Source organism: Puma concolor, chromosome A3 (genome assembly GCF_028749965.1).
Source record: "Puma concolor isolate L17-30 chromosome A3, mPumCon1.1.hap2, whole genome shotgun sequence".
Taxonomy (NCBI): domain Eukaryota; kingdom Metazoa; phylum Chordata; class Mammalia; order Carnivora; family Felidae; genus Puma; species Puma concolor.
Genome location: NC_141669.1, coordinates 139,770,839 through 139,787,890, shown reverse-complemented (window position 1 = coordinate 139,787,890; position 17,052 = coordinate 139,770,839). Strand labels below are relative to the sequence as shown.

At 65.4% G+C, this 17,052-nt stretch overlaps 2 protein-coding genes across 2 annotated transcripts in view; both read left to right on the top strand.

The window, feature by feature from the left end:
* LAMA5 (laminin subunit alpha 5) overlaps window positions 1–17,052 on the top strand; it is a 50,591-nt gene that overhangs the window by 2,891 nt on the left and 30,648 nt on the right. The window contains exons 2-6 of the mRNA XM_086702652.1: window positions 1,953–2,105; window positions 11,528–11,645; window positions 12,346–12,464; window positions 12,553–12,723; window positions 12,814–12,911. Of these exons, the coding sequence (XP_086558778.1) occupies window positions 1,953–2,105; window positions 11,528–11,645; window positions 12,346–12,464; window positions 12,553–12,723; window positions 12,814–12,911 (659 nt within the window). The remainder of the gene's footprint in view (window positions 1–1,952; window positions 2,106–11,527; window positions 11,646–12,345; window positions 12,465–12,552; window positions 12,724–12,813; window positions 12,912–17,052) is intronic.
* LOC147582865 (uncharacterized) lies at window positions 13,661–17,049 on the top strand. The gene is made up of 3 exons (XM_086699884.1): window positions 13,661–13,717; window positions 13,816–14,458; window positions 14,517–17,049. Exons 1-3 carry the CDS (start codon window positions 13,661–13,663, stop codon window positions 14,924–14,926), a joined length of 1,110 nt encoding a protein of 369 aa, XP_086556010.1. The 3' UTR covers window positions 14,927–17,049.

Below are 17,052 nucleotides of genomic sequence, written 5' to 3'. Positions count from 1 at the left end.
CGGCGTGGTGACTCACGGGGAGGGGCGTGTTACTCCTGTTTCCTCACTGTGTTCCCGGCAGGACCCTCCGTGGGAGGGAGCCTGGTTTCCCCAGCGCTGCCCACTGTGAGCCAGAGCTGGGCTGGCAGGCCGGCCGGGAGAGCCTCTTGTGGGGACTAGAGAGAGTCAGCTCTCCTTGACCCTCTGGGTGGGCCTGAGCAGAAACTTTCCTCACCTGCCTTGACCCTTGACCCAGCTTCCACATGGTGCTCCCAGGCTTGGTTGGGGGCGGGGGGTCTAACCACAGGCAGCCTTCTCTGGGAGGCCCACCGACCCACCAGGTGGCCCTGCCCACCTCCCTGGCTTCGGGTGTGGGGTCACCACGTGAGCTTGGCGGTGGAGCCACCCACAGACATGACACCCACCGTTCTGGGTGGCCGCTGCTCCAGCCCCTAGGTGTGGCCGCTCTGGGCGGCGGGCTCAGGGGCACAGTCAAGAGCTGGGCGGTGGTCCCGCCACCACTGAGCTCTGGGCCCCTGAGCAGGGGACAGTGACCAGAGAGTCGCTAGTAGCCAGAGAATTTCAGGCCCTGCGATAGGACGAAGAGGCGGGTGATGTACGGGGCTTGGCTGGTTGGCTGCCTGGGTGGTCTAGAGCTCTGGGGCCCTGCAGAGGGGGCGACATCTGAGCTGAGACAGGACAGGAGATGAGGGTCCAGAGCCCACAGGCGGGAACAAGGTCTGAGACAGGGTGACCTGGAGCACCTGGCACCGGGGGTCCTGGAGGCTGCTGGGTAGAAGGCTGGGTGCCCAGGCTCCGTTGCATTTTGGTCTCACTGTCCCGGGCCCGGGGCAGACGGGTCCAGGAGAGGCAGGGGCCCGCCTTGAATTTGTGGAGGCTTGGGGGCTCTCTTGGCTGCCAGGCCTGGGAGTGGGGGAGCTGGGGATCTCCCACGCTCCTACCTCCAACTCCTAGGACAAGGTCTGGCCCCCGGGGAGGTTGGGAGGGGTGGGGCAGCCACATTTCCCAGACACAGCCTCTGGGGCCTCAGTCAATGCCAAGTCCCAGAGGGCGGCCTTTGTGTGCGGAGGGATGGCAGGTCTGGTTTCCTCTGGGGTGGGGGTTGGGTCTCCACTCGGCCTGAGGCCAGTGCCTAGCTGCCCCCCCCCCCCCCGCACCCCCAGGCTCCCAGCACCTGCTCCTCCCTGACAGGGACGCCTCTGTCCCCCCCCAGAGGATAGGCCCCCGGCAGGTGGCTGGGCCGTGGCAGAAGCAGCTGCTGGGCCCCACGTGGGATCCGTTAATCGTGCTGTGGCCGAGGCAGGTGCTAGTGTTATCCCCACTCTTCGGATGGGGACACTGAGGCTCACGGTGCTGTGACCTGGCTTCGTCCCAGGGGCTCAGAGGCGGCAGAGCCTGGAGGTCTAGGCCTCTCCTGCCGGCTGCCCACACGCCTCCACTCTGGGCCTCTCCCCACAGGCCGCCGGAATGGCTTAATTCCGTCTCTCTGGAGACCCTAATCCAGGCTCTGGGTGAGAGCCCGACTTGGGGGGAGCTGCTGACAGAGCCGGGGAGGCAGCCTGAGTCTGGCCATCCTGGCCACCTGGACCCCTGCCTCCCTGCTGTGGGGGGAGGTAGTGGTGACATCCCCCGCCTGGCCTTCTTTCCCCTCGGCTCTGGCCGCGTCCTCCTTTTTTGTCCTCCTTTTTCCCGTTTCTCCTTGCTTCTTCCCGGCCTGGGGCCTGGGGCGCACACTCCACTCGCCTCCTCGGGGAGGCCCACGCTGGTTTTCCCACCTCAGGAGGGTGCCGCTCTCCCGCTTCCTCCGGGAGGGGTGTGACCGTGTCTCGACGAGCCAGGTGCCCTGAGTCCAGCCCATCGCAGGCGCTCCGTGTGTGTTTGCCGGGCGGACGAGGGTTGGCAGGTCGGTGGGCGGGAGGGAGACCGGCCGTCTGAGCACCCCGTCCCCGCAGGGCCAGTACTGCGACATCTGCACCGCCGCACACAGCAACAGGGCACACCCGGTGAGCAACGCCATCGACGGCACGGAGCGCTGGTGGCAGAGTCCGCCGCTGTCCCGGGGACTGCACTACAATGAGGTCAACGTCACCCTGGACCTGGGCCAGGTAGGGCCCCTCTTTTGCCCCCGCAACCCCCACCGCTGCAGCTGCGGCTGGAGAACTCACCGTGGGGCCCCGGGAGAGCCCTGGGGACCGGGGGGGGGGGGGGGGGGGGGGAGGGGCTGGGCACAGGTGGCTGCTGGCCACAGGCCCCTTGCCGACGGAGGCGTGGGGTGGGGGTGGGGGCCTTCTGTGTGTTTGTCAACATCCCTGCTGCACTCCTGCACTCCGGGAGGGAGGAGGGGGGAGGGGGCTCACCAGGGGTCATGGGGTGAGGGGACAGCTCGGAGGAGGGCCTGGTGTTTACTCAGAGGAATTCCTCTGCCTGGAGCCTGGCTCCGGCTGGCGGCTGTGGGAGGAGGCCCTGGAAGTGGACATTCCTGGAATAGCTGCGTTGCAGTGAGGCCACCTTGGGGTTAGGTGTGCGTGCTCAGGCCAGGCCCTGTGCTCTCCTTGGCCTTTGAGGTCTCTGTGCAGGAGGAAGGGTGGGGCCGGGCATTTCTCAGTGACACACGAACCCCACTTGCTGGCTCTGGGCTGCGTCAGACTCCCCCAGGCTGCGTCCTGCTCTACGTGTGGCTTTGCCAGGTGCCTGGCCTTGGGGTCCTGCCTGTGAAATGGGCCAGCAGTCCTGTTGCCTCTGCCGCTGGGACTTCAGTGGGGGCAGGTGGATGAGCCCAAGCCCGGAAGCAGCCAACACTGGGTCTTCTTGGGGTCTGGGTCCCAAGGCCGATCCTGCCAGACCCCTGCCTGTTCACGGCGGTGGCTTGGCCACCGTCCTGGTGTGTGACCTGGTGGGTCTCTGCTCCAGGTTGAGCCTCCGTCCCGCTGTCACCCTGATGGTGTTCGGAGAGGTGGTGAGGTGGCCAGAAGGGCGGGCCCCATGGGCAGATTTAGGGTACGTTGTTGGGATACCTTCTGCCCCTAGCCGGGAGGCCTGCAGGCCCGGCCCAGGGGAAGGTGGGCAGCGAAGGGGTGGGTTCAGGCCCCAACATGTGGCCTGGCATTTCCAGTGGGAGAAGCAGCCGACGTGCAGGGGCAGGAGTTGGGCCGGAACAGGGGTGGGTTGGGGGCGGCCGCCTTTAATGGGCTCCCTGCCAGGGTCTCCTCTGGGCTGGTGGTGGTAGCCGGCCCGAGTCTGCAGGGGGCTTGCTCTGTTTCCCTTCAGCTCACTGGGTTTTTACCACATCTGTGCTCTCCTGTCCTCTGGAAGGGGTCTGGGAGGGGCCTGTGGGACCCTGGGGTCCTCCTCTCTCTGGCACCGCCTTGGGGGTTCATGGGAGGGAGGGCGGGTGGGGAAGTGGAGCCCACTCCTGCTCCGCTCCGCGGTCAGCCGGGGGGACCTGTGCTGAGCTGGCATACTCTTGCCTCCTCACCTCCTCCGGGGGATAAGCTCGGCCGCGGGGGGGAGGGAGGGAGGCCCCTAGCTGGGTGCACAGTGGCCCAGTCTCCATGGCCACCCCAGGGTGGCCGCAGAGCAGGTGGGCACGATGTCTACCTGAGGCGCAGTGAGTGGGGCCAAGGAGGAACTTGGACGGTGCCCCACACCCTGCAGCTCTGGCCCCTTTGGGCTCCGTGGCCCCTGAGCCGTGGCCTCCATATCTGTGAAACGGGCCAGAGTTGATGAGGCTGGTGGTACATTTGCTTTGTGGACTGGCTCCAGGCCAGCAAGAGGGTTTGCCGCATGTGTATCCGGACCCTCCAAACCTCGGTTTCCCCAACTGTAAAGTGACGCAGAGGGGAGAGGGGTCATTTCTAGCTGTGTTTGGGGGAGATTGACTCACCCATCCACCTAGCCATTCTTCTCTCTCTTTCTCTCCTCCCCTTCCTTCCTATTTTCTACCCATCCATCCATCCACCCGCCCGCCCACCACCCACCCATCACCAACCCATCCATCCATTCACCCACTAATATCTCTTCTTATCCACTCATTCTTCCCTCCTTCCTCCCTCCTTCCTCCCCCCGACTTTACTGACTGCAGACAGATCCCCCAAAGCCCCAGTCTCGGTTGGGCCAAAGGGCTGCCAGCCTGGATTGGGTTGGGGGACAGAGGAGGACAGATGCTGCCTGATAAAGTGCTTTGGAGTTGGATGGGGCACACGGACCCAGTTTCTAACTTTGTGGGGAAGAGAGATGTCTTTCCTGGGGATACTTCCCAGTCATGATGGAATTCTGGAGGAAATTCCCGAGTTCGCCACCTTCCCTCTTGGAAAGGGAGCTCATTGCTTGTTCTTCCCTGAGCCACTGAGCAGTGACTGGGTCCCTCCGGGGTGCCCTGCTTGCTGGGGCTGGGGATGGAAAGCAGGTCCTGACATCAGGGAGGGGGGAGTTCAGCGAGGGCTCGGAGGGCGGAGCAACAGCGGCCGCGCATGGTGGGGAGGTGTTTTAGGGAGTGGCCCTAGAACGCGGCCCTCACAGTGACCTAGGTCTGAGCCCTCGAGGCCCCCCCTGGCCTGGTGATGGAGTGGCTGATGCCCAGTCAGACTGGGGATGTCCCCAGGGCAGGGCCCTCCGAGCGCACTCCCTGGGGCGGATGGGGTGACAGGCTCGGCCCGAGGGGCAGCCGCTTCCAGGTTTTCCGCCGTGGGGGCTAGGCGGTCCCGCGAGGCGTGGGCCCTGGGGTGGGGCTGGGCTTCTGTCAGGAAGCCGGGCTGAGCGGGCAGTGGGGCTGGGCACACCCCCCGTGGCGGGCTGCCAGCAGCCTTTGTTCTGGGATCTGGAGCGGATACCCTGGGAAGGGGGAGGGGGCAGCTGGCATCGGGCATCGGAGGCCTTCCTGCCTCTGGAGAACTGGGCAAGGGGGCGGGCGGGCACAGGACAGCTCCTAGCCATGGTGGGTGGGCCCGGGGCTGGTGGGGCTTGATCCCTGCAGCGTCTGTGTGTCTGGAGGCAGTGGGGCCCGTGGGGCCTCATGAGCCTGACCCTTCTTTTTCTGAGTCACTCACATCCTTGTGTGGTCTTTCCCGTCTCACAGTGGAGGGGGAGCCGTTGGACCCTCCTCCTTCCCGTTTTGCAGATGGAGAAACTGAGGCTATGAGAGCCCAGCCCTGGCTGCAAAGGGCATGGGGAGCCCAGGCCTTGGCTCCCTGCCCTGCTCGCCTTGTGGACCTTGGCTGGGAACCCTCAGACCTGAGAGAGCCAAGCTGCTGGTCTGACCAGCCTCAGAACTGGGCCTCCTCCGGAGGGGTACAGGAAGACTCTACAGCTGGCACTTTCCTGGGTCCCAGTGACCGGCCTGGGGGTCTTCCCGGGAGCCTCCTGCCAGCCTGAGGCTCCCCCTTCCCCCAGGGCAGGGTGGGTGTTGTTCTGACTGCCCTGGCTCAGGCCCGCACCGCAGGGTAGGTCCTGGCTCAGATGACCTGCCCCCTTCAGGGGTTCGGCTGTGGGGTCCCGGCCTTCCCCCTGAGCCCAGTGGTGTTTTTTTTTGCTTGTTTTTTTTTTTAATGTTTATTATTTTTCTTCAGAGAGACAGAGACAGAATGAGAGTGGGTTAGGGGCAGAGAGAGAGGGAGACGGAATAAGCAGGCTCCAGGCTCCGAGCTGTCAGCACAGAGCCCGACACGGGGTTCGAACCCACAAACTATGAGATCATGACCTGGGCTGAAGTCGGATGCTCAACCGACTGAGCCACCCGGGTGCCCCCAAGCCCAGTGGTCTTAAGGAGCTGGGCACAGATAGCTGGGGCTCGCTGTGGGGTGGACCCCCTCCCTTTCCAGACACCCCCTGGGGCCTGGCCACGGAGGAGGGGCTCCCCTCAGTGGTGCTCTCCCTTACCTGCCCACTGCCACCAACTCCCCAGCTCATCCCCTCCCAGCTGCGTTCTTGCCCTGTGGCAGGGGCAGGTCAGCCCTTTGTCCCAGCCCTGCGAGGTATGGCCAGGTCACGGTACAGAGGGACCGGGGCCAGCATCAGGGTGTGAGGCCAGGGTGAGGAGTCTGCCCTCCGCGGGGGACAGTGGGGAGACAGGGCGCCAGCAGCCACCCCCCACCCGATGAGGGTGCCGAGGAACAAAGCCTTGGCACAGCTGGTAGCCACTGGTGGGTGAGCCCCCCGTGGGCCCTTGGGGAAACTGAGCCAGTGTGGACGGACCAGGACCCTGGTACTGGTTTCTAGATGAGTTGTCGGGCTTGGTCCCAGCTGGGCCACGTGGCCTCTGTGCCTCCTGGGCTGTTCCCTCCTCTAGAGTGGGGACAAGAGCACCTCCCTGTGGACTTTGGGCCCCAGAACCCACTGGCTGCTTTAGCTGTTGGGGTCCCCCGTGTGGCTCTGCCCTGCCAGCCCCGGTTCTGGGCAGAATGCCCTCAGAGGCCGGCCGGCTCGGGGCTCCCCTGGCAGGCCTCCTGGTCCCCGGGTGCCTGCTGGCCTGGCTTTCTGGCCCAGCTGGGCACTCGGCCATGCGGCCAGCACCCTGGGAGTGTCATCGGGGTTGTTCAAGGGAAGTGGCAGGAAGTATGACTGAGGCTGGTGGCCGGGCTCTGGTTACGGAGCCCAGCAGCCAGGACAGGTGCGGGGGCTGGTCCGGACATGGCCCCTTGAGCTGGGCTCCCTGGGGGAGGACAGTGAGGGGGTCCTGGTGGCATCCCTGGCGTAGACATCCCCCCTCTCCCGAGAATGAGCGAGACCCTTTACTCAGAGGACACAGGGCCAGAGGGGCCACCATGCTCACACGAGCCACCCAGCACAAGGCACACACACCTCCCTGCCACCTCACAGGCCTCCCCTCCCAGGCCCCGATGGCCCCCAAAGCCTCCTGTTTTCTGTCTGTAAACAAACCCCATGCATCGGTGACTAGCAGCCCCACTCACCGAGACTAAACTGTTTAGGTTTGGGCACCCCCCCGCCAGGATAAACTCTACTTCCTGTGGCTCGGGATTGACCATCTGGCCTGACCTGGGCCAGGCTGCAGGGAGGAGGGGACGGGGGGCAGTGAGCTTTGGGCTGGGGCTGGGCCCGAAACCCTCCTTCAAGGCCTCGGTGGTTGGGGTCTCTGAACACCCCCGGGGCCGAGCTCTGTCGGGGTGCCGACCCACGTGGGACACTCCATTCTAGCCGTTGGGCTCCTACACACCTGTCGGAGGCCCTTCCACGCCCCCCGTTCCCTGAAAGTCTCCCCGTGCCGCTCTGCCCACCGGGTGCCCTGACCAGCCGTGTTGAGGCCCTGACGCCTCTGCGTATCCTCCGTTTCCGTGTCCTGCCTCCGTCCCGACAGTGGCTTTCCAGTCCTTGCCTCTCCTGGAACTGGTCCACGTGTAGCCTGTTTTCAGGCTCCCTGTTCCCGCTGTGTGGACGGCCATGCTTATTTACCCAGCTGGGGGCTTGGGTAGACACGCCCGGCCCAGCCTCGCCGGCCCGTGCCGCGGCATTGATCGTCATGGATGTTTCCAGATGGGGTCCCTGCTTAGAGGGGTGCAGACCCGGGGGTGCTGGGCCCTGAAGGTGGGGGGATCCAGGAGGTCAGGGAGCTAGCCCGGACGCCTGGTCTAGGAGGGACTTCCTGCCTCCACCGGGCCACAGTTTGGGACCCTGGCCCATCCCGGGAATGTCCCAGGCATCGGCCTGGGGCCTTGCTTCCTTCAGGGCCAGGGCTGAGTCACACACTGAGGGGTGATTCACACCGCCCAGCCCAGCAGGGGAGGAGGGGGCTGGGCTTCCCCCCCCGCCCCCCCATGGACCCTGGTACTGGTTTCTAGATGAGTTATCGGGCTTGGTCCCAGCCAGGCCCAGCCGGGCCCACGCCACACAGGGACGTGAGGGCCGGCCTGGGTCTTTCCAGCTCCGAGATGAGCCGCGACGGAGGTGGCCACGCTGGCCGTGAGCACCTCGCACTCCCATGTTCCAGCCGTGGCCCTGCCTTTAGTGATATGGGCGCTTTAACCGAAGAGGTGGCTGACCAGCTGTCACCCTCTGCCCCCCTCCCATCCCTGGGGGTGTCAGGGGCCCCTGGTGGGGTCTGGAGTCCCTCCCTATGTTGTCCGGACCCCAGCCCTGGCCCCTGCACATTCCCCTCCCCCCACCGCTGCCTTGGCACCGAGCATGTGTTGGGCACCGGGTGCCCTGTGCACCCTCCCCGCCACCTCCAGGGACAGGTGGTGTCTTCCCGTTCGGAGCTTTTGGAGAGACACCGCGCCCTGACCCGCACCTTTGCCATGGTTGTCTTCCGACTGTGCTGTGTCCAGGGAGGGGACGCACAGCCACCGCGGTCTCTAGGCCTCCTGTCCTGGCCCCAGCCCCCCTCAGGCAGTGGTCACCACCGGGGCACGTGCCCTCCCGGGTCAGGAGGGCGTGGGGGCCGGGGGGTGCGGCGGCCGAGAGGCAGGTCTGGCTGCCGTCCTGGAGACGTGCCTGCCCCGGAATAGCCAGATTTTTAAAAATAACTCGGAGGCTTTTGTTTGGCTCTCGCTTTAAAAGACATTTTTTTCCTTTTGCACAGAACTTCGCGGCAGCGGGAAAGGTCAGCCCCAGCTGGCAGCGGAGCCCCGCAGGCGGGTGGGCGGGGGGAGGGCCGTGTCCAGGGAGGCCAGGGGTCTGCTCCTGCTCCCAGGTCACATCCAGGGCAGCTGTGCGGTCCTGGCAGCCGGAACCGGTTGGGGACAGATGGGGAAGGCTGGGTGCACGGCTACGTCCCCTCCAGCCTGGGGCCGTGGGCACAGCTGTCTGGGGCCCCCTGGGTGACAGGCTGGTGACGAGGTGGCAAACAGACGGAGGCAGGGGTCTTGCTCGCGTCTGGGGCGCTGCGCACGGGGTGGAAGTTTCCGTGCTGCCCTCGTCCCGCCTGCTCCGTGCGTTCGAATCAATATTTGTGCAAGTGCCCTCAGCTGGGAAAAATGCGACCGGCCGCCGACCTGGGGGAGGGACAGAGCCGGCCAGCGGAGGGCGCAGCCTGGTGGCCTCGCTCAGGGAAAGGCGGGGGTGGGTCCCAGGGGGCTTGGCGGGAACCTTTCATTTCCTCGGGGCCTCTGCTGGGGGCCGAGCTGCCGCCCCCACCCAAGAGCAGCCTGTGGGCACCTTACATACACCCAGGGCCCCCCCTCCACCTGCCATGCCCCCCTCCTCCCTCACAAAGACCCCTCCTGCAGTAGGGGCCATTTGAGGTCCCCGGGGCTTCCTGGAGTGCCTGAGGGCTGGCCAAGGTGTCAGTCTGGGTGTGGGGTCTGTGCCCCAGAGACTCAGCCCCTCCCCCGCGGGCGGCACTGAACGGACGATGACCTCAGAGCCCGGCTGTGGGTGAAGAAGCCCGCGCCCCCACCCCCCTCCCCAGGGAAAGGTGGCTCTTGGCTTCAGCTGGGCCTGTCTCTGAAAACTCCAGGCCTTCTGGGAATGACAGGACTCGGAACGGGTGTGTCCCAGGGGCCTGGGACTTTCCCGTCCCCCTCCCCCCATCCTTAGCGGCCCGTGCCCACCTTCCCTCACAGGATCACCACAGCGGCCTCAGTTGATGGGGGTTGACTGTGGGCCTTGGGCAGCCTTGAAGTGGCCCCTGCCTCGTCGTGGGGCCCCAGTGCTCTGTTCCGGGGCAACAGGCGCTGGCGGGGCCCTGTTGAGGGCACGGTGGGGGGCCTGATGGGTGACGTCACCTCTGAGGCTGGTGCGCCGTCCACTGCCTACCTGGGGGGGCCCTGGGAGTGCGGCGGGGGTGGGGATGTGGGCGCCCCACGCGGCCTGTCTGCACACTCTGCTCTTGTGTGGGACCCCCCGCCCCTCCTGAGTGCCCAGCCTTCCCTGTGCAGATTAGGGGCCGTCCGAGTCCCACTGCCCGCCCTGCCCATGTCTCCTTGGAGCCCAAACACACCCTGCACGGGCAGAGCCTGCACAGTGGCCCTGCCGGCTTTGTTGTTCCCTTAGCGGCGGGGCAGAGGGCTGGGGGAGGGGGAGGCGCTCACTGGCCCTCAGAGCTTCGAGGCCTGGAAAACACTGTCCCTCCCCCATCCCGTCAGCACATAGGGGAGGCTGAGGCCGGGTGGGTGCGGGGACACCACCCCCCCAGAAGCGTGTGTGCAGGGGCGGGGCAGTCACGCCCGGCTGGTGTGCGAGGGTGGGCATCCTCAGCCACCCTTGCCTCTCAGGGGTCTCGGTGGCCCAGCCTTGTCATCCAGGCCACGGCCGGGCAGGTGCCTGAGCCTCCTGGCTGTTCTCAGTGAACCAGAGCCCTTTCCTGGGAACTGTGGCCCAGAGTTGGGGGCTCTGGATGCTGATGTGGGGACCCCCTGCCATGCGCCGCACCCCCAAGGAGCTGGGTCCACAACCTGTAAGGGTCCTCCAGCCTCCGTGGGGCGCTGCCTCTTGAAAGGGGCTCCTTCATTACCTCGCCCTATGTGTCTGCATACCGGGGGCTCTGGAGCCAGCATGGGTGGACTGCAGTCAGGAGGGCTTCCCCGAGGAGGTGTCCCGATTGCCCTGTGGATCCCGTGTCGGATGGGGCTGGGGGATCAAGGCTAACACCTGCTAGGCTGCAGGGCCGGGGAAGCAGTCGACAGAGGAGGGACCCCACCAAGCCCCTGGAGGCACAAGACATTTAGGGACATCCAGGGATGCTGTCCTCCGGTGAGGAAGAGGTGAGAGGCATACCTCCCTGGAATGAGGTTGTGCTGGGGCAGAGCAGGAGAGGTGCCCCTGTGCTGCCTGCCGGCGCTTGAGGGATTCTAGGTGCCTCTGCGGGAACAGCTTTGCCCTTCCCGGGCTGGGTGCCGCCCTGACGTGCCCCGGGCCCTGTGAAGTACCAGCTCCTGGGCTGGCGAGGCTTCCTTGGCCCAGATCTGAGAGGGCTTATGGTCCAGCCCCTCTGCCCCACTGGGGTCTCCTGATGAGCACAGGGACCTGCCGTCGGGGCCTCTGGGGCCGTGGGCCGGTCAGTGGGAGAGGGAGCTGGTCCTGAGTCAGCTCTGAGAGTGCCATGGGGGTGACCGGGGTGAGGCTGGAGAGGGGCCCCGTTCCGGGAGCTGCTGGCTGTTTGAGGAGGCCAGGCTCATTTGGGAGCTGGGGCTACTGTCTGGCCACCTGCCCAGGCCGGCCACCAGAGCCTTGGGGACAGTGGAATGAGCACCTGACTTGGCCGGCCAGCCTCGCTGCCTGGGCACTGTGGACAGACTGCCCCTGTGCCCCTTCTACCCCGGCCCCCAGGCCTGCCTGCAGACTCTGAGCCTGACCCATGTGCCGCTGGGGCAGAGGTGGAGGGAGGCACCCCAGGCCCAGGAGGGGAGATGTCAGAAATGGGGGTTCCCACCCTCAGTCTCTGTGTCCCCGGCATGGGCCTCGGCAGCCACAGGCCTGAGCCAAGGGGCTGTGCCCCGAGCCGGCTGGCCCTCGTGGGCCAAGCCCACAGACGTCCAGCGTGGGAAAAGAGAGCCCCCCCTTACGGGGTGGGGTGGCCGTCCAGGCCCTGAGCTGAGGGGAGGGGGCCTGGGGGCGTCAACACCTCACCCTCCCGCAGGTTTTCCACGTGGCCTATGTGCTCATCAAGTTCGCCAACTCGCCGAGACCGGACCTCTGGGTGCTGGAGCGGTCCACGGACTTCGGCCACACCTACCAGCCGTGGCAGTTCTTCGCCTGTGAGTCTCCCGGCCGGGGCTGGCCAGGGGCGTCCCCTGGGGTGGGCCGCCATCCCCGTGCTCTCTCAGGGGCCCCGAGTGCCAGGCCTGCCCTCACGCCCGGCTTCCGCGCATCAGGGCCGTCGGGCGTGAGGTCCCAAGTGCAGGTGCGTGTTCAGCAGTTCCTTTCCCTGACGTGGGCCCGGGCTGGGTCCAGGCGCTGGTGCTGCCAGGATCTCTGGTGCCACATCTTGGCCCTCACGAGACCGGCTTCGTGGCCCAGCAGCTCCAGGAGCAACAAGGGGAGCCGGTCAGGAGCCCTGACGTCTCCCTGGCGCACCTGTCCAGCACCACCGTGACCGGCCACGTTGATGGGGACGCTCCTGCTGGGTGGGCCTGGGCCACGGGTCCCTCAGAACTCCGGGGGCGAGAGTGAGGGCGGGGAGTCCTCCACAGGGCAGTTGGGAATGGTCCCCCAAGCACGGGATGAGGAGGGCCACTGCGGGGGGGGGGGGGGGGGGGGCGGGTACTTGTTCTCTGCAGAGAGAGGCCGGCGTGGCGAGGGCCACACCCTCCTGGGGCAGCTCCCTTCTCAGCAGGTGCCTCGCTCCTTCAGCAACTCCCTGTGGGGCCGGCGGGGCGGCCCCTCGAGGCGCAGCAGTGTCGGGGAGTGCCGCTGGGGCCCCGCGCCCTCACCTTCCCGCCCGGTTCCCACACACAGCCTCCAAGAGGGACTGCTTTGAGCGGTTCGGGCCACAGACGCTGGAGCGCATCACGCGGGACGACCACGTCGTTTGCTCCACCGAGTACTCCCGGATCGTGCCCCTGGAGAACGGCGAGGTGGGCTCTGGGGCAGCACGGTGGCCGGTCCCTGCTGGTCTGGTGGAGGCGGCCCACACCCTGGCCTGACCCTTTGCCCTGTGTGCAGATTGTGGTCTCCCTGGTGAACGGGCGCCCGGGGGCCATGAACTTCTCCTACTCACCCCTGCTGCGTGACTTCACCAAAGCTACCAACATCCGTCTGCGCTTCCTGCGCACAAACACGCTGCTGGGCCACCTCATGGGCAAGGCGCTGCGGGACCCCACCGTCACCCGCCGGGTGAGACGCCGACCGGTGGGCCCCAGGGGCGGTCTGGCCGGGCTGGGGCTGGTGTGGGTGGGCCGTGGCGCTCACCGCCCGCGGGTGCAGTATTATTATAGCATCAAGGACATCAGCATCGGTGGCCGCTGCGTCTGCCATGGCCACGCGGACGTCTGTGACGCCCAAGACCCCACGGACCCCTTCAGGTGAGGCCCGCCTCTCCCCGCCAGTCCTCATCCCCTTCCCAGCTCCGGGGCTTGGAGACCCGGTGCCGCTGCCCGCCGCGTCCCGGATGACGCGCCCTGGCTGCCGTCCCACGGCCTCGGTTTGCTCACATGCGCGGCGAAGCAGGGGGCAGCGTGCGTGCGGCTCCCCGGGGGGCCCTGGGCCTGGCTCGCACCCGTCTGCCCAGAGGCCGGCAGCGAGGGGGTTCTTGTCCGGCCCTCCGGGCTGGCTGCTTCTCCCACCCCAGCAGGGGAGTCGGGCGGGCGTGGGGACATGCCTGACACTGCACGTCCTTGTTCTCTAGTCCCCTCCCTTCCCTCGGGACACAAATAATACCTGCTCTGCTGTCCCCGTGCCTGACCTCGTCCCCCACCACAGGCACGGGCCCAGGAGCATCTGTTCTGGGGAGACCGGAACGTGCGAACCTGTACCCAGTGTGGGGTCCCTGCGGGGCTGATGCTGCAGGGCCAGGCGGGTCTGGGGCGGACAGAGGTGCCAAGAGATGTAGCCGAGTCTGGATGGGGGTGCCCGTGGAGACCCCTGCCCGCTACGGGGAGCTAGCAGGCCGCCCCTGCCGCTTCCCTGGCCTTGAAATCCTGCAGCCCCCACCTCATGCATTTGGGGTGGGGGCCTGCACTGTGCTCTCTGCAGGCCATTGTCCACACCCCCACTTATGGGGGGGGGCAGATGAAGCCCGGACAGCAGGGGAGGTCACCCCGTTCGTGGCCTCATGAGCGGCGAGCCCCAGGCCTCCTCAGATACGGCCGATGGGTCTGAGGAGGGAAGGGTACGTTCACCTGGCCGGAGGACGCAGGCTGGCTGCCCGCCTCCCGGTGGCCCTCCGGACCCATCCGGCCCGTCCTGAGGCCCTGTGGCCCCGACTAGGGCCTTGGCCGGCAGCGTCGGCTGCTGAGCTCGGGCCCCGCTAGTTGCTCTGGGAGATCGGGTGCCAAGCCAAGTGGGAACACGTGCCAGCTGGCAGAGGCGCCTGCTGGGCGCCAGACCGGCCTCAGAGGAGACGCAGGCCTGCCCTTGCCTGCCGGGAAGGCGTCGGTATCTGCTCTGACTCACCTGCACACGGGTGTGGACGGGGCTCAACTCACCCTGTGGGGCACGAGGGGTGGTGCCCACGGGGCGGCTGCCCCAGACCACAGACGCCGACCCCCCCCATGCCACGTCCCAGAGCTCCAGCTTGCCCTGCTCTCCCTGTTCCCATCTCCCACACCTCTGCCCTCCTCCGGGGGGGGCTCTGCCCCTTACAGCCCCCGACCCACCATCTCCCGTGGGTCTCTGCCTCCTCCCCCGCCTTGGCCTGCACCATCCCCACCTCCTCCACCTGGAGCACCCTCACCTCCTCCTTCACCTGGAGCACCCACACCTCCTCCTCCTCCTTCACCTGGAGCACCCGCACTTCCTCCTCCTCCATCTGGAGCACCCGCACCTCCTCCACCTCCACCTGGAACACCTACACCTCCTCCTCCTCCACCTGGAACACCCTCACTCCTCCTCCTCCTCCACCTGGAGCACCCTCACCTCCTCCTTCACCTGCAGCACCTGCACTTCCTCCTCCTTTCCACCTGGAATACCCTCACTCCTCCTCCTCCACCTGGAGTACCCACACCTCCTCCTCCTCCACCTGGAGCACTCTCACCTCCTCCTCCTCCTTCACCTGGAGCACCTGCACCTCCTCCTCCTCCTCCACCTGGAGCACCTGCACCTCCTCCTCTTCTTCCACCTGGAGTACCCGCACCTCCTCCTCCTCTACCTGGAGCACCCGCACCTCCTCCTTCTCCACCTGCACCACCACCATCACCACTATCTCCAAGCCCCCTGCACCCTCTCCCCCATCTCCGTCACCACCACCACTACCCGCCTGGCTCTGTTCAGAACCCCTCACTCACTCTCCTGCTTTCCTTTGATTTGGAAGTTACACGTTTTCTTTCTGTTGCTGTGTCACTGTGTCAGTCGCCTGGGTCGCTGTGACGAGATACCATAGACACGTGGCTTATCAACAACAGAAACACACTTCTCACTGTTCTGGAGGCCACGACGGCCCACTTCCTGGTTCTTGGTGTGTCTTCACATGACGGGGGGGTGATGGAGGTCCTTTCATAAGGACACTAATCCCACTAACGGGGGCTCCACCCTCAAGACCTAATCACCCCCCGAAGGCCCCACCTCCCAGTACTGTCACCTTGGCCGCTAGGTTCCGTGCGTGAGTTCTGGGGGGACGCAGACATTCGGCCGGTGGCCGTGCTGTTCACTGTAGCGGTGAGACCCTTGCTTAGCGTCGGGCATACGTGACCAGATCGAAGCGTAACCAGCTGCTCTGTGGCCCTGATGACACAGCGCCCAAGAGCTCTGACCCCGTGCATGGTGCTTCCATCCAACGGGAATGTGTGGTCTGTGATGACGGCTGTTGTCTGTGGCTGTTCTGTCCCCGCTCTTGGGTGGGGGGGGGTAGCTTGGCCGACTAGAATTCTGGTTGATGGCTGTGTCTCTCACACTTCAGAGAAAGCATTTCGCTGTCACTTGGTGTCCTCAGTGGGTGGGAGAGTCACTGTCACATGCACTGTTGCCCCTCTGTTTGTCTGCCCCTTCTGGATGGTTCTGTGACCTTCTCTGCAGAATATCTCTGGTGTCAAGGAGTGGTTCTGTCTTCTCTTGCTCAAACTCATGCTTTCTGAATCTGAGAGAGTGTTTTTGTTGGTTCGGGACCATTCCTGGCCATCGGCTCTGACCTTGCCCCTGACACCTCTTTCCTTTTTCCCGAATTCTCTTCCATAGACGGGAACTTCTTACGGTTTCCTTCTGTCTCCGGACTTCACCTGTGCTTCCCTATCAGTTTTCTGAGCTGCCTTTAGGTGATTAGTTTAGGTCACTGAACCTCCAGCTGAGAGTAGCCTGTCCATTATCTGGAATTTTGGTGATTGAATTTTTTGTTTATAGAAGTTCTGATTGGTTCTTTGGCTACACCTGCCTGGTTTTCATAGCGTTGCAGTTTTGTTTTAGGTTCCTTTGGTTGTAACTTTAAACGTTTGTGTTTTTGGTTTCTTCCCATTTGCCCCCAAGTTGCTGGGGTCGTGTCCTGCTGATCTGCTGTGTTGGCTGCGTGTTGTGTCGCTGCTGGGCCCCAGCCTGGGAACGATCACTCCAGAGTAGTTTTGTGAGGGCCTTTGCCAAACACCCAGGGTATCACTAGCCCAGTACCACTTTTTACATTAATTTTTGGTGCCCTGACCGTGTAGACCATGGAAGAACCAAACAACAGGTGTGGACTCTACGTTACGGACCCTCAGAGCTGGGGTGGAGACAGACCGGCTTCCTGGGGCCACCTCTCTGTGGCAGCCACTCCTGCTTCCTCTTCCACGGAGGCTTCCCAGACGTCCCCTGGCCCTGAGGGCGAGCAGTGTTGATTCCCAAGGCCCTGCAGACACTCTGGGGGGAGGGGCTGGATCCGTGTGATCTGAGGCCTGGGTCTCCGTGGACCAGCTTCTGAGGTCCTGCTCAGGACACGCACAGTGCCTGCAGCTGCGGTGCTGGCCCGGGACCAGAGTCAGCAGCCCCGAGCTGTGGTTCCTGCCCCCGCCTCGGTTGAGTGACGGAGGTGTGTGTCGGGTGGGGCTTGGGCATGGGTGTTCTGCAAACTCAGTCCTCAGCTGCGGCCAGCTGTCCCCCTGACCACTGAGCCAACAGGAGCTGCTCTCCAGCACAGCAGGCAGGCTTCCAGCCGTCTGGTGTCCACCCCCGCTGGAAGAGGAAGCAGTTCCTGGCCACTTGCCCCTGGGGCGGCGCCCTGGATGCCTGGGGGTATCTGGCTGAGTTCATACTGCTGAGTGAGACCTGGGCCTTGGAGCTGGCCCAGGGAGGCTGTGGGCTCGGCCTGAGGGCCCGGCCACAGGGAGGAGGGCTTAGCTCCATCAAGAAGGACCCGGGGCTCCAGGCTGACCTGAAGGCAGGGGCCACCTACACTGGCCACTGAGTGCCCTGTCCCAGCCGCCCTGACACGCATCCTGGGCCCTCCTCCCATCCTCCGTGGGGGCTGTGCACAGCCCCTGCCATCTTTCTCCTCGTGTCCCTTTGGGTCCATGGTGGGGCCCCTCCTGTCTCACGTGTCCCCCA